Source organism: Choloepus didactylus, chromosome 7 (assembly GCF_015220235.1).
Source record: "Choloepus didactylus isolate mChoDid1 chromosome 7, mChoDid1.pri, whole genome shotgun sequence".
In the NCBI taxonomy this organism is placed as follows: domain Eukaryota; kingdom Metazoa; phylum Chordata; class Mammalia; order Pilosa; family Megalonychidae; genus Choloepus; species Choloepus didactylus.
Genome location: NC_051313.1, coordinates 74,062,162 through 74,076,724, shown reverse-complemented (window position 1 = coordinate 74,076,724; position 14,563 = coordinate 74,062,162). Strand labels below are relative to the sequence as shown.

The 14,563-nt window shown below is 34.8% G+C and overlaps 1 protein-coding gene across 2 annotated transcripts in view; it reads right to left on the bottom strand.

Annotated features, from left to right (window-relative positions):
- The window catches only part of LOC119539802 (pleckstrin homology domain interacting protein), a 143,627-nt gene that overhangs the window by 10,068 nt on the left and 118,996 nt on the right, over positions 1 to 14,563 (bottom strand). The window contains exons 33-38 of one of the 2 annotated variants that reach the window (XM_037843590.1): positions 13,738 to 13,807; positions 13,373 to 13,423; positions 12,993 to 13,142; positions 2,282 to 2,434; positions 822 to 985; positions 103 to 362 (exon numbers count right to left, since the gene is read on the bottom strand). In XM_037843590.1, coding sequence (XP_037699518.1) covers positions 103 to 362; positions 822 to 985; positions 2,282 to 2,434; positions 12,993 to 13,142; positions 13,373 to 13,423; positions 13,738 to 13,807 — 848 coding nt within the window. Of the gene's footprint in view, positions 1 to 102; positions 363 to 494; positions 715 to 821; positions 986 to 2,281; positions 2,435 to 12,992; positions 13,143 to 13,372; positions 13,424 to 13,737; positions 13,808 to 14,563 lie in introns of those variants that run through there. The other variant, XM_037843591.1, reaches the window with a different exon arrangement.

Here is a 14,563-nt window from a genome sequence, read left to right as displayed (position 1 = left end):
TTCATCTGGTGAAGTCAATGTGTAAATAATTCAAATTTATAATTTTACCAAGAAAAAAAAAAAAATGCACACTTCATTTTAGAGACTGTAACTGATTCTTACTTGTTTTCCCTGGCATTGCAGAAGTATTAGCTTTCGAAATAAAAGTCTTTCCTGCTGAAGAAGTAGATGGCTGCTCAGTGATAACTGGATCTACAGCCACTCGGTTGCTTCTGGTTCGAATCACAGAAATGGATTCTGTTTTACCATTTATCTGAGTGGCATTGTGCCTCAGTGGTATTGATCGTGTTGGTGTAGAGAACGGAGAGGTAGAAATATCTGACTTCAGCTGGGGTTTTAAGATCCTTTTTTTCCTTTCAGGGCTACAAAAAAAATAAAACCTTTACTCATTCTTATAGCTCTATGTGGACAAATAAAACACAGTTTTATAACACTGTTGGATTCAATATTTGTACTATAATGAAATATGTTAAAACATGAGATTTGTAGTGGATTTCATATGGTTGTGAGCCTTTGAAAAGTGAAAATTTAGTGAAGGATTGCTGTAAATGCTAAAGTTATATGACAGAAAGCATGATGCCATCACTAACCTAAAAATGCTGTTTTACTGTATAGATTTAGCAGTTTGAATTTAAGCACTTACACTAGTATAGCTTTAGTTAAAAGATTAAAAATCCTCCACATCATAGGAACTTGCATGTCAAATATATCATTCTGCAATATAGGGAATAGTAAAGGAAGCATTAAAAAACACCAAGTTCTATCATTTAGATGTCAAAGTTATAGATCAGTTGATGCTATCTAAAAGAGAAATTAAATACCTTGATGCAGCACTACTGGAAACAGAGCTGCTTCTGTTTCTTTTTTTCCTCCTTTTTGTTATTGTATTTCTTTTATGAAAACGAAGAGCAGATTTATAATCTGATAAAACTGAACTAATATGTTCTTCAAAGAAAGCAGACAGGCGTAAACTCATGCTGTAAATCTACAGGAAAAAAATAAAAACAAAATAACAAACAAAAAAAACTGCATTAAAATAGTCCTCAAAGGAAAATACCTGTATAGTAAATATTAATATACTTTTCTAGCAAAATTATTTTAGAACTTAAATATTGTTTTATTCCAATCTTTTCTAATGAAAGAGTAATACTGAAGCATTTTTACAATTAAATTATTTTTTTGGTTTATATTAGGAATCTTCCAAGCTTTGAGATTCGTCAAGAATTTGTTCTTCTGAATTTACATGGCACATATAGAGAAAAGTACTTCATGTAAACGCTATTATACTGAAACTATCTTTGAGGGTTTTGAACTTCTTTTCCATTGCTATCTAAAACTAGCAGCTATTCGTTCTCATTTCATTCTATACATCACCCTTTTGTGATGTCTTACCTGAGCAAAGAAAGGTAAATGATATTTATAATTTCACTTATAAATCACTCACGAAAGTGCTCTTTTCCACATGCGTGGAAAATAGCTGAAAGAAGTCAATGCAGATAGCTCTAGTACATACCAGGAAAATTATTAAAGTAATATCTACTCAACCATACTACTTCAGGAAAAGTAACCATTCCTAAAACAATGCTGAAGGATGACTTCAGTGTTCTTTCATAGAAGAAACATAACTGAAAGCTGTGAATTCTTTTCTCCACTAGAATACTATGAAAAACATAGTTTTATATTGTAGAATGTAGGGGACCTAGAGATAGACAGCAACTAGTGAAGGGGGAACGATAATCTATTAAGAACAGATAAGCTATTGTCTCAGTGTTATGGGAATGCTCAGGAATGATTACGGTTTGCAAATTTTCTTGGGTATGGTAGGAACACGCTGGAAGCAATGTAGTTATTTTAGGTTATTTGTTTTTCTTATTCCTTTGTCTTGTTAGGGTTTGTTTATTTTCTTGGGATATGGTAGGGACAGGTTGGAAGCAATGCAGTTATTTTAGGTTATTTGTTTTTCTTATTCCTTTGTTTTGTTTGAATTTTTTTTTCTAATTTTTTGATAAAGTAAAAAAGCTATTGCATTTTGAAAAATTAGCTTCAATGTAGTTATTTTAGGTTATTTGGTTTTTCTTATGCCTTTACTTGATTATGGTTTGTTAATTTTCTTGGGGTATGGTAGGAACATGTTGGAAGCCAAGTAGTTATTTTGGGTTATAAATAATATAAATTCAATTTTGCTTTAGATTTTAAATAAAGGTAACATTTACCTAGTTAGCACATTTTTCTAATATTACCACTTAATTTAAGTATAAAAGCAAACAATTTAGTTATATACCCTTGATCTTTTGCTTGGTGTATATGCTTTGGAATTACTAAAAATAAGTCTGACATCTTTACATAACTCCATTGGTGACTCATAATTTCCAGCCTCCAAAGTTTCTCTAACAGTAGCAAAATCCATTGGAGTGTCAATGATGTCTCTGTAGTCCTAAAAGGGAAAACGGGTGGTATTATTATTATTACCACAAAGTATTAGTTCTCAGCACAGTAATTCACATGATTTCTAAAATGAATGCAAATGCTACAACTATTAATAAAATCATTCCTTGTTTCCTTCAATGCTCCCTTTTTTCTAATAATTTTATTTATTTTGTGCCCTCTCCCTTCTATTGCAATCAATATAGGATTTTAATCATTCAAGAACATAGAAGCACCTCCTTTTTCTTTTTGGTAGGAGTAAAGGATAGACTAGTGTTGGGAAAAGAGGATTAAAAGAGCAATGAAAAAGCTCCAACTTTATAACTACAAAAATAACTTTGATGTCAAAAACACAAAACTTTATTATACTTCCTATAGATTCTAAAGGAGGCCTGAGTTCTAGTAACCTCAACTTCAGTATTAAAATTGAGAACTTTGCAGTAATCAAGATATGAACATAAACAATTGTCACAAACTTTATGTACTCCATTCCACAGGGGAAAAGTGGGCTCATCCCAGGTCTCCACCTAATTAATTTTGTATAAAATGAGGAAATGAATTAGAAGCAATAAAGACAGACAAGTGAAAGCTTAAGAGAGCAACAGAAGAAACAGTACAAAATTATCAAAATATTGTGTCTTTTCAGTAGGGGCAAAGAGTACTCTACTTATTCAATAACCCCTGAGTATGTAACTATATTTTCTGAACTATAATAACTAGACTTTGCATCACTTATTTCAATTGTGAGCAAATATATTGGACCCTAAAGTAAAGAAGGTGCAACATAAGGCAGGGTAATTAAAGGGTGTGATCTTTTTCTTTCCGTATCTATATATATTAATAATTATGTTACAACTTAGATCTTCCAAGGCATTCTGACTTTCAATTTGGCCTAGGAAGCTGTATACCAGTTGCAATTATACTGACTTTGCAAACAGGGGCAGTGTGCTGGTTTGAATGTATTATGTCCCCCCCAAATGCCATTATCTTTGATGTAATCTTGTGTGGGCAGAGGTATTAGTCTTGATTAGATTTTGTGTCTTTGATTGAGTGTTTCCATGGAGATGTGACCCATCCAACTGTAGGTGATAACTCTGATTAGATAATTTCCATGGAGGTGTGACCCTGCCCATTTAGCTTGGGCCTTGATTACTTTACTAGAGCACTATATAAGCTCAGAAAGAAGGAGCGAGCTTGCTACAACCAAGAGGGAAACTTTGAAGAAATGCACAGGAGCTGAGAGAGGAGCTGCAGCTTACAGAGACATTTTGAAAGCAGACTTTGGCTCCAGAGAAGCTAAGAGAGGATAAACGCCTCAAGAGCAACTACGAGTGACATTTTTGAGGAGCTGCAGCCTAGAGAGGAACGTCCTGGGAGAAAGCCATTTTGAAACCAGAACTCTGGAGCAGACACCAGCCAGGTGTCTTCCCAGCTAAAAGAGGTTTTCTGGACGCCATTGGCCATCCTCCAGTGAAGGTACCCAATTGTTGACACCTTATATTGGACATTTTATGGCCTTAAGACTGTAACTTTGTAACCAAATAAACCCCCTTTATAAAAGCCAATCCACTTCCGGTGTTTTGCAAAACAGCAGCATTAACAAACCAAAACAGGCAGTTTTCTTTCTTTCCAATCTGTATGCCTTTTGTTTCCTTTCCTCATTGCACTGATGAGAACTTGCCGTATTACTTGGAATAGCAGTGGTGAGTGAGGGTGGACATCTTTGCTGCATTCCACAATCTGCACTTTTTTTTTTTTTTTTTAGCTGTAGGGTTTGTGTAGATGTTCTTTATCAAGATGAGGAATTTCCCCTCTATTCCTAGGTTCCTGAGAGTTTTAAAATTCATGAATGGGTACTGAATTTTATCAAATGTTTTCTCTGTATCAATTGATCATGTGATTTTTGTTCTTTAGCTTGCTAATATGATGGATTACACTGATTTGGTTTTCGGATACTGAACCAGACTTTTATCCCTGGCATAACCCCACTTGGTCATTTTGTATAGTCTTTTTTATATATTACTGAATTGAATTTCCTCATTTTTTAAGGAATTTTTACAGCTATGTTCACATGAGAAATACTGGCGTATAGTTTGATTCTTTTACACCATTTTTTGTTTTTATATCAGGGTAATACTGGCTTCACAGAATGAGTTGGAAAGAATTTCCTCCTTTTCTATTTTCTGGAAGAGATTATAACAGACTTGGTATTAATTCTTCTTCAATAACTCTTTAAATATTTGGTAGAATTCTTCAGTGAAGCCACTTGGGCCTGAAGTCTTCTTTTTTCAGGTTTATAAATTTATAAACTTGTTTAATTGTAAACTTGTCCTTAATAGTTATAAGACTATTGAAATCACCTATTTCATAATAGGTGAATTTGTGGTTGTTTGTACTTTGAGGATATGGCCCATTTTGTCTAGGCTGTCAAATTCACATATATGGAGTTGCTTATAGTATTCTTTTACTATCCTAACTGCAGGGTCTGTAGTAATATACTTGATTCCATTCCTGATATTAATTTCTGTCTTCTCTTTTTATCTTCGAGAATCTTAATAGATGCTTGTCAGTTTTACTGATCAAGAACCAGATTGTGGTTTCACGGATTTCCTCTATTGTTTTTCTGATTTCAATTACATAGATTTCAGTGCTTATCTTTCTTATTTCCTTTCTTCTGCTTACTTTTGGTTTATTTTGCTCTTTTTCTACATTCTTCATGTGGGAAATTACTGAGACTTGTCTTTCTTATGCAAGCATTTAGTTCTATAAATTTCCTTTCAGCACTGCTTTTACTGATACCATAAATTTTGATTTGTTGCATTAGTTTTCACTGAGTTCAGTGTAATTTTACATTTCCAATGAAACTTCCTCTTTGACCACTGATTATTTAGAAGTGTGTGATTTAGTTTCCAAGTGTTTGAAGACTTTCCTGTTATTATTCCTTTATCTAGTTTTGATTCCATTATGGTTGGAAGATACACACTGTATGATTTCAGTTACTTTAAAATTGTTAAGCTGTTTTATGGCCCAGGATATGGTCTATTTTGGTGTATGTTTCATGGGCACCTGAAATGAATGTGAATTCTGCTGCTGTCAGGCAGAGTGTTCTATAAATGTCAATTAGATCCTGTCAGTTGATGGAAGTGTTGAGGATTTCTATTTCCTTGCTGATTTTCTGTCTAGATGTTCTAACAATTGTTGAGAGGGGTGTTAAAATCCCCAACTATAATTGTGGATCTGTCAATGTCTCCTTTCTGTTCTATCAGCTTTTGCTTCACATTTTGCAGCTCTGTTGTTAGGTGCATACACATTTAGGACCTGTTACATCTTTTTGATGGGTTGATGCTTTTATTATTATTGTCTCTATTTCTGGTAATTTTCTTTGCTCTGAAATCTACTTTATCTGCTATTAATATAGCCATTCCTGCTTTCCTTTGATGAATGTTTTCGTGGTATATCTTTTTCCATTCTTTTACTTTCAACCTTTTTGTGTCATTATATTTGAAGTACATTTCTTGTGGACAGCACATAGGATAGCTGGAAGATATGCTTACTCTAGCTTAACTTAGCAATCTTCTCTTTGCACTTGGTTCCCAGGAGGGCATTAACCAGACCTTCTCAGTTCTGTTTACAAGAATAAGATAACAGAATAAAGTCAAGAACATCCTGTGGCCCAGTGAATCAACGTCTTCCTCAAAAGACAAAAGTTTGACAGTCCTGAGCAGACAGCTAAGAAAAAAGTCATGAAGACTCCGCAAACAGAAGTCTGCACATCAGTATCTAAATCTACTCACTGAAGCTGGATCAGCAAGATTGCTTGAAATACAACAAAATTAAGAAATTTGCCTGTGCTATGCCCTCCTCACAAAGATCCAACATCATCAACGACCTAACAAGAATGCAGCATGCAGCCATTACTTAAGTTTTGACCCCCTTTCCTTTACCTATATAATCCCTAACTCACATACCCATTTTGAACTGGTTTGGGGAAGATTCCTTCAGCTTCTTGCTTGTATACTTGCAATAAAATCACCTGCTGACTGAGAGAACATCTTTCTCCTTTGTAGTGCCAGATCAGGCAGGCCCTTCTATTGGAAAGAGCCATGCTTGCAGTATCAATAGTTGGGTCATATTTTTCAATCCACTCTGCCAATCTCCTTTAATTAGTGTATTTAGACCACCTATACTTAATGTAATTACTGACATATGTATTACATGTGATTTTATTTTTTTCTGATTCTTTTCTTTTTTTGTTTTTGTTTTCTTTTTCCAACCTTCCTGCGTGTTACTTAAAAATTTCTTAGATTTCATTTTGAGTTAGGTATAGTATTTGCAACTATATCTCTTTGTATAGCTTCTTAGGTGGTTGTTCCAAGAATTTCATAATATATACACAACTTACCAGTCTACTGGTGTTGACAACTTCTTACAAGTTTAAGTGTAGAAACTCCACCTTTTGTCCTTTTACCTTCCCCCATTTATAATAATTATCTTAAATAGTTCCACTACACACACTAAAAGCCACATTAGAAAGTACTATGCTCCATTTAAAAATAATTTAGAAAACTGAAGAGAATACCTGTTCTATCTTCCTGAGGTCCTAAGATTCCTTCTTTGATTATCACCCTTTTGTTTGAACTTCCTTTAGCCACTCTTTCATGTAAAATCAGCTGGTAACAAATTCTTTACCTGAGAATGTCTTTATTTCTCCTTCATTCCTAAAGAATATTTCCACTCCATACAGAATTCTGGGTTGAAAGTTCTTTTCCCTCAGTACTTGAAAGATGTTGTGCAACTTTTCCTTTTGATAAGAAATCTGCGGTCACTCAAATGTTTTTTCCCCTATAGGTAATAAATACATCATTTCTTTCTGGCTGTTTTCAAAATATTTTGTCTTCAGTTTTCAGAAATTTGTCTATAATGCAGCTGAGTGAAGATTTCTTTGGGTTTATCCTGTTTGGGGTTGCTCAACTTCTTTAATCTGTAGGTTTATGTTTTGCCAAAATTGGAACTGTTCTACTTGTTTCTTTGAATACCTTTTCAGCTCCATCTTCTTCTGGATGAACGTTAAATCTTTTGTTTTAGTCCCACATGACTCTGAGGATGTTTGTTTTTTTCCAATTTATTTTCTCTTGTTCGAATTGGGTAATTTCTATTTTTTTTTTTAATCGTCAAGTTCACAGATACTTTCTTCTGTTCTCTACACTGAGTTGTTTTATTTTTTAGTTCTACTAATTCCATTTAATTCTTTTTGTTATCTTCTACTCCTTTGTTGAGACTCCACATTTTTCCATTTGTTTCAAGCAAATTCATAACTGTTCATTAAAGCAGTTTTGATTGCTATTTTAAAAATACTTGTCAGAAAATTCTAATGAATGGCTTTTCTCATTCAGTTTGAGGTCTTTCTGGTTCTTGGTATAACATGTGATTTCAACTGAAACCTAGACATCTTGGTATAATTTTATTAGACAGGGTCTTTTTAAAAATTTTTTGTTTTAGCAGGCTTCTTCTGAAGGGTGAAGCAAGGCACTACTTGTTACTGCCAAGTGAGGGTAGAAGTCCAGGTTCCCTACTCTGCCTCCACTGACACTTTGGAGGTGGGGAGGAATTCCTTATTACTGCTGGAAAGGAGTATTGCTGGGAGTTCAGGCTCCTCATTAGGCCTCTACTGATACCACTCAGGCTGGGAGGAAGAGGAGGAGTACCTTGTTACTGGCTCTCTATGTGGCCTCCAGTGACACTGTGGGGTGGTGGTCTTGTTATCACTGAGCAGAGGTTAAAGTTATGACTAAGGGAAGGACTCCTCATTACTGCTAGATGTAGATGGAAGTCTAGACTCCTCTAAAGATCTCCACTGATATTTCATGGGAGAAAGGCCATGCACTCAGACTTTGATGGGGTTAGGGGCAGGGCCGCTGAAGTAAAGTGGTTATTGTGTATAATTTTTTGTATTGCTAGGCTTCCCCTTTCCCAGTACTTTCTCAAGAGAAGCAAGCTTTACTTGGGGCATTTTTTTTTGTCTGTGCCCATCGCCAGCTTAGCCAGTACTCTGGGTGGGATGTATAAGGAAAAACGCAAACCCGGAGACTCACTACTATGTCATTCCTCAGGTCCTGAGGTTCCTAACCTGTTTGTCTTCTTCCCATCTTTCAGAGTCTTATGTCTGTTTAATAATGTCCAGTTTTTCATTCCACTTAGCAGGAAGAACAGGGAAAAGTATGTCTACTCCATCTTTTCAAGCAATGGAAATCTAATAATATTGCCATTTTTGAAATGCCTTGATAAATGACTTTAGAGTCATTTTATAAAATTACACAACAGAATCAGACATGGTACCTTGTAGAAGAATTTTGATTTTGGCATAAGAGTGTACTATGTGCTTCTATCTACCTTATGTACCAAACCTGTCCAAATAACTTGGCCATTTAAAGAACTTAAATACATCATTAGTGGAAGACTATCAACCAAAAAAAACATTCGAAAGATTACAGCCTAGACTCTTAAGAAAATTAGGAAAAAAAAAAAGTTTCAAGTTGCTTCATGCAATGGTAACACCATCTGAATGGGTGTCCAACCTCTCCAACTATCTTAAGATAACCACTTACACAAAATCTATAATTACTTGGATACTGAATATTATTGACATGTTGGCTTTATGAACTTCGCAGATTTGGGGAAAATGTCATAAAAAAGATATAAAAATTTAAATCTTTTGAAAAATTTTGGTTTATGTAAAATTTATTTACGCAGAACACTTCATTTTTCTTGGTTTGTATCCTGGGTCTCTACCACTCAGTACAGTACAGGGTAACTGCGCAACAAATCTCTGTAGAATAAACTAATGGTGTAGAATATTTAGCATACTAGATTTCCATCAAAAAAGCTTAATTTAAAAAATCTTGCTCTGTATATCTGATTAAACTCAAAACAAGAGCTAATATTGTTATACAAAAGCTGAGGTGTGAAGAGCATAATCAACCTTAAATATTCAGCTAGAGTAAGGTTGATAAATATTTGCTCTTGCTTCTGCTACTTTTTGTCTGTTAACACTTTTCATCTCTTCTTCTCTGTGACAATAAAAAACATGAAACAAACAAACACAGTAAACAAACAAAAACAGTAAACAGCCATTACTCAACATCTCCATCAAGGAGTATCACAAGAGGCAAGAGATTAAATGAAAATATTTGCTCTTGCTTCTGCTTTTTGTCTGTTAACACTTTTAGCTGGTACAAGGAGAGGTTCTAAATATTTGCTAAATATTGCTCTTATTATTTTGACTACTTAAGAGATAATTACATTCTTATATATTTTCCCCCAAGTTTGAAAAGTGAGCCATTTTCTTTTTGTAGAATTTCATTTGCTTATTCTCTAAGAATATCACATGTAGCTACAATGCACTGAAGAGAGGGAACATGGGTTCTTGTCCAGACTTTGTCAATAAACAGCTATATATCTTGAAGAGCTGGCTTAATCTGAGACTCAGTTCAACATGAGTAAAATGAGTGGGTTAGACCACAGTCTCAGGTCTCTTACATATTTTCTTTTCTGTACGGCTGCTGTAGCAATGTTTCTTTTCCTCTTTGTTGTTTTGGTATTTCACTGTTATTCTACGTAAAGATTTTGTAACATATATAGCCTGCTCGGAACTTGTACTTTGTCAAATGTTTATCAATTGTAGAAAATTGTCAGCCATTAGCTCCTCAAATACTGTCTCCCTCTCATTCTATTTTCTCCCCCTAAAGAGCCTATAAAATATATTTTGGACCATCTCATCCTATGTTCTATATATGTGTTCAACTGTCTTTCAGACTTTTCATTTCTTTATCCCTTTGTGTGTGGCATTCTAATAATTTCTTCAAATCGTTTTGCTAATTCTCTTTTCAGAGATCAGTTTAATTTCAATGATTTTATATTTCATTTCCAAAACTTCTATTTCGTTTTTTAAAAAATATGTCTTTTCTCTTCCCTCAAACCAAGTAAGGTCTCTTCTCCTTATGTTTATTCCTTCACTTATTTATTTAACCAAAATGGCGTATCAAAGTTTAGCCAGCAGCATTTTTTTCTTTCTTGGTGGCACATAAAATAATGGTGTATCTTACAACGGATGGTATCTTACATTTGATAAAATATGGTATTTCAAAATAATATTACCTCAAGTTTTTGAGAAGGTGCTATTTCCATTTGTTGCTTCTGTTATTTTATCTATGATGGCTCATTCCCTCAAACAGCCTGTGATTTCATTTTTATCATTAGTTCATCTTCACTAAGGATTGCTTTGTTTCCTGATGGAATCTAGTGTAATCTTGATATGGCAAATATCTCCCTTAGAAAAGTACTGTGATTTTGCCTGGCATGCCACTGATATTACCCAATAGTGATTCCTATACAATAAGGGTAGTGTAAATGTGGACTCTAAATCCATGCATTACACAAGCTTGAGGAAATTTCCCTTTTCTGACAATAATTCCTTAGGGAAGGAATTATTCTACTCTTTTCCTTGAGGGTACAGTCCCTCAACAGTTCTGGTTTGAGCACAGCCCAAGGCCTCACCTGTCTCTCAATACTTGTGCCTCTAGAATCTAGACATTAAAGCTTATTTCTATCTCTTCTCTTCTGAGGAAAACCCAGAATACAAATACCTGCAAGCACTGAACTCCTAAGAAACAAACAGAAATCCATGGGTTCCAGAAAACAAAGAGAAAACTGAAAACCAGAGAGCTGTAGCACTAGTTCACCCCTTCCAGGTGTTTTTTTGGGTTGAATTAGCCCATTTATCAGATTGCTGGAATTAAACAGTTCCCCATATTTAAGATTCCATAATCCTGGTTTTCTAAAGGAGAAAAAGAATTATTATATTTATCTACTAACGAAATTTCTCTATTCTCATCATTGCAACTTAATACACATAATGTTAAAAGAAAAAAAGTCAGACTATACCATATCCAGGTATATCCATTTACCTTTTATTTTCATTTGAAACCATGAATACTAAATGAACGGTACAGTCTTTAATAAATGAATAAAGAAAAAAATTACTTTAAGCTAACTTTAAATTGCTATCACTTAGATTCATGTTTACTAAATTCTTTTACCATGTATTTCACGAAGATCATAAATTGGCCATACCCGAATACACACACACACACACACACACACACACATACATATATATACACATACACATACATATATAAAAATGGCACCTCATGAGCCTGTGGAGAATGCAGGGGTATTCGCCTACCCCACCTCCATGGTTGCTAACATGACCACAGACATAGGAGACTGGTGGTTTGATGGGTTGAGCCCTCTACCACAGGTTTTACCCTTGGGAAGACGGCTGCTGCAAAGGAGAGGCTAGGCCTCCCTATGGTTGTGCCTAAGAGCCTCCTCCCGAATGCCTCTTTGTTGCTCAGATGTGGCCCTCTCTCTCTAGCTAAGCCAACTTGAAAGGTGAAATCACTGCCCTCCCCCCGTGGGATCAGACACCCAGGGGAGTGAATCTCCCTGGCAACGTGGAATATGACTCCCGGGGAGGAATGTAGACCCGGCATCGTGGGACGGAGAACATCTTCTTGACCAAACGGGGGATGTGAAAGGAAATGAAATAAGCTTCAGTGGCAGAGAGATTCCAAAAGGAGCCGAGAGGTCACTCTGGTGGGCACTCTTATGCACACTTTAGACAACCCTTTTTAGGTTCTAAAGAATTGGGGTAGCTGGTGGTGGATACCTGAAACTATCAAACTACAACCCAGAACCCATGAATCTCGAAGACAGTTGTATAAAAATGTAGCTTATGAGGGGTGACAAGGGGATTGGGAAAGCCATAAGGACCACACTCCACTTTGTCTAGTTTATGGATGTCTGAGTAGAAAAATAGGGGAAGGAAACAAACAGACAAAGGTACCCAGTGTTCTTTTTTACTTCAATTGCTCTTTTTCACTCTAATTATTATTCTTGTTATTTTTGTGTGTGTGCTAATGAAGGTGCCAGGGATTGATTTGGGTGATGAATGTACCACTATGTAATGGTACTGTAAACAATCGAAAGTACGATCTGTTTTGTATGACTGCATGGTATGTGAATATATCTCAATAAAATGAAGATTAAAAAAAAAAAAAAAATGGCACCTCATGTTTGTATATGGTACTTAACAGTTTAAAAGCCATTTTTATGTATTCTCACTTCATTTCCAAAACTCTGTGAGAATGGTTAAGTAGGAATTATTATTCTTCTTTCCTAGATAATTGCCACAATAAATCTGTGGAATTATTGTGGGGAGAAACAGTAAGTAAATGCTCCAATAAGAAAACGAAGTGACCTGCCCAAAGTCACACAAACGGTAAAAGGCAGAGCTAGGACCCATAAACCAATTTTTTGTATTTTTAGGCTCTTTCCATTTTACCACACTATTCAACTTGGATGCTCTAGATAATATGCCTTTGGATAATGAGAACATGTAGGAAATAACGAATAAACTGCAATCCTAAAGAAGTCACTTAAGTAGTCAACTTTCATGTATAAAATATATAACAAACAGATGACGAAACATTTTCAAAAATACTTACTGGATATTCAAGAAGATCCACTGGCTGGCGGAAAGGCTCAGAATCTTCACACTGAAATATGAGATTTAACAATTCCTGACATTGCTTCTTCCACGCTTGAATATCATACGACTGAGCTCTATTACGTAATCTTCTTCTAGGCTGATGGTCCTGAAATAAAAATTTTCAAATATATTAATAAAATAGCACTCATACAATAAAATGTATACTTTAATGCAGTCTTGGATAATATATAGTAAATATCATTCACATATTTTTAAAAACATGCATTTTGTGATAGAAACTTGACTTGGAAGTATTAATCTGTTTTTAAAAATACTAAGAGTAAAAAATGCTTTTAGTACATTTTAATTCATATACAAGTAAAACAACTGTATTACCTTTCTTTTCCGGGTGGAAGTGCCTGGCACATCAGCGTCTTTGTCTTCTTCCTTTGAAGCAAGAATTTATCAGTCATAAAACATTCTATATTACATTATACTCTACAGTTATTTAATTATCTCCTTCACAGTTTGGAAAACTGACAATGTACGTGCTGGAGTACTTGACTGACTCATTAAAAAGTCTCCCTCCTCTTTTTAAAAACATTTTTCATAACTATAACAAACAAGAAGTTTTTCCAAAGTTAATTATAGCATTAGACTAAAATAATGTTAACAGCTTTTACTTGAAAATTACAATAAATTTCTTTTGGTATATAGAATACTACCACTGAAGTAATGGTAATGCAATATTAAATACCTACCTCAGAGTCAGATAAAACTTTCTTTTTCATCGAATTGTACAGCGGAATTATGTTATAACATGTCTGATCTCTAAATAACAAGAAAGAAATGTTAGTGTATAAGGGTAGAACCATGCCATTTTTTCCCTTAAAATCTGACACTGAATCAGGTTTTTAAGCTAAACTTGAAGCTCAAGCCTTTCCATTTGTTAACGCCAACACCCTACATACACTCTTTCTTGACCCTGCCGACTCCAACAACAGCCTATAGTCTAGCCTGACTAGCTTATTACTTCAAACCCAATCCTCACATTTCAGGATTTTCTCAGGTCAATTCTGCACTTGCGATGCCTTCCTCCATTCCTCAGTCTCGTTATTTTACAAGGGAAAGCTATTACATCTCCCTTCTCAATTAAACATCCTTTGACTAATCCAGACCACAGGACCTCTCTTACTACAGCCATTTCCTAATTTATCCCCCCAACCAGATTTAAGGCAATAGATATCTTTAGCGAGAATAAGGTGAAGGATATAAAGATTATCTTACTAATTTGGCTGGTGTTCTCTTATATTGAAATTACTTGCATTCCTTTGCAAATCACCAACTAATACCACGAAAAGGGACCCTAAGACAATGATGAGTGATGAGAATGAAGTTGGAAATGTTTAAGAAAATGCTCTGAATAATCCCTCTAGGTAAAAAGCTAACAGTTGAGTATTCAAGATTAAATTATGAAAGGCATTGTTATCTCTTCTTAACCAGAACAAATTATTCAATGTAAATAAACTTAATAAGAACTCAGAGCAGAACTGTGTACAAAAATAAGATTCATTTCTCTGGCTTCCA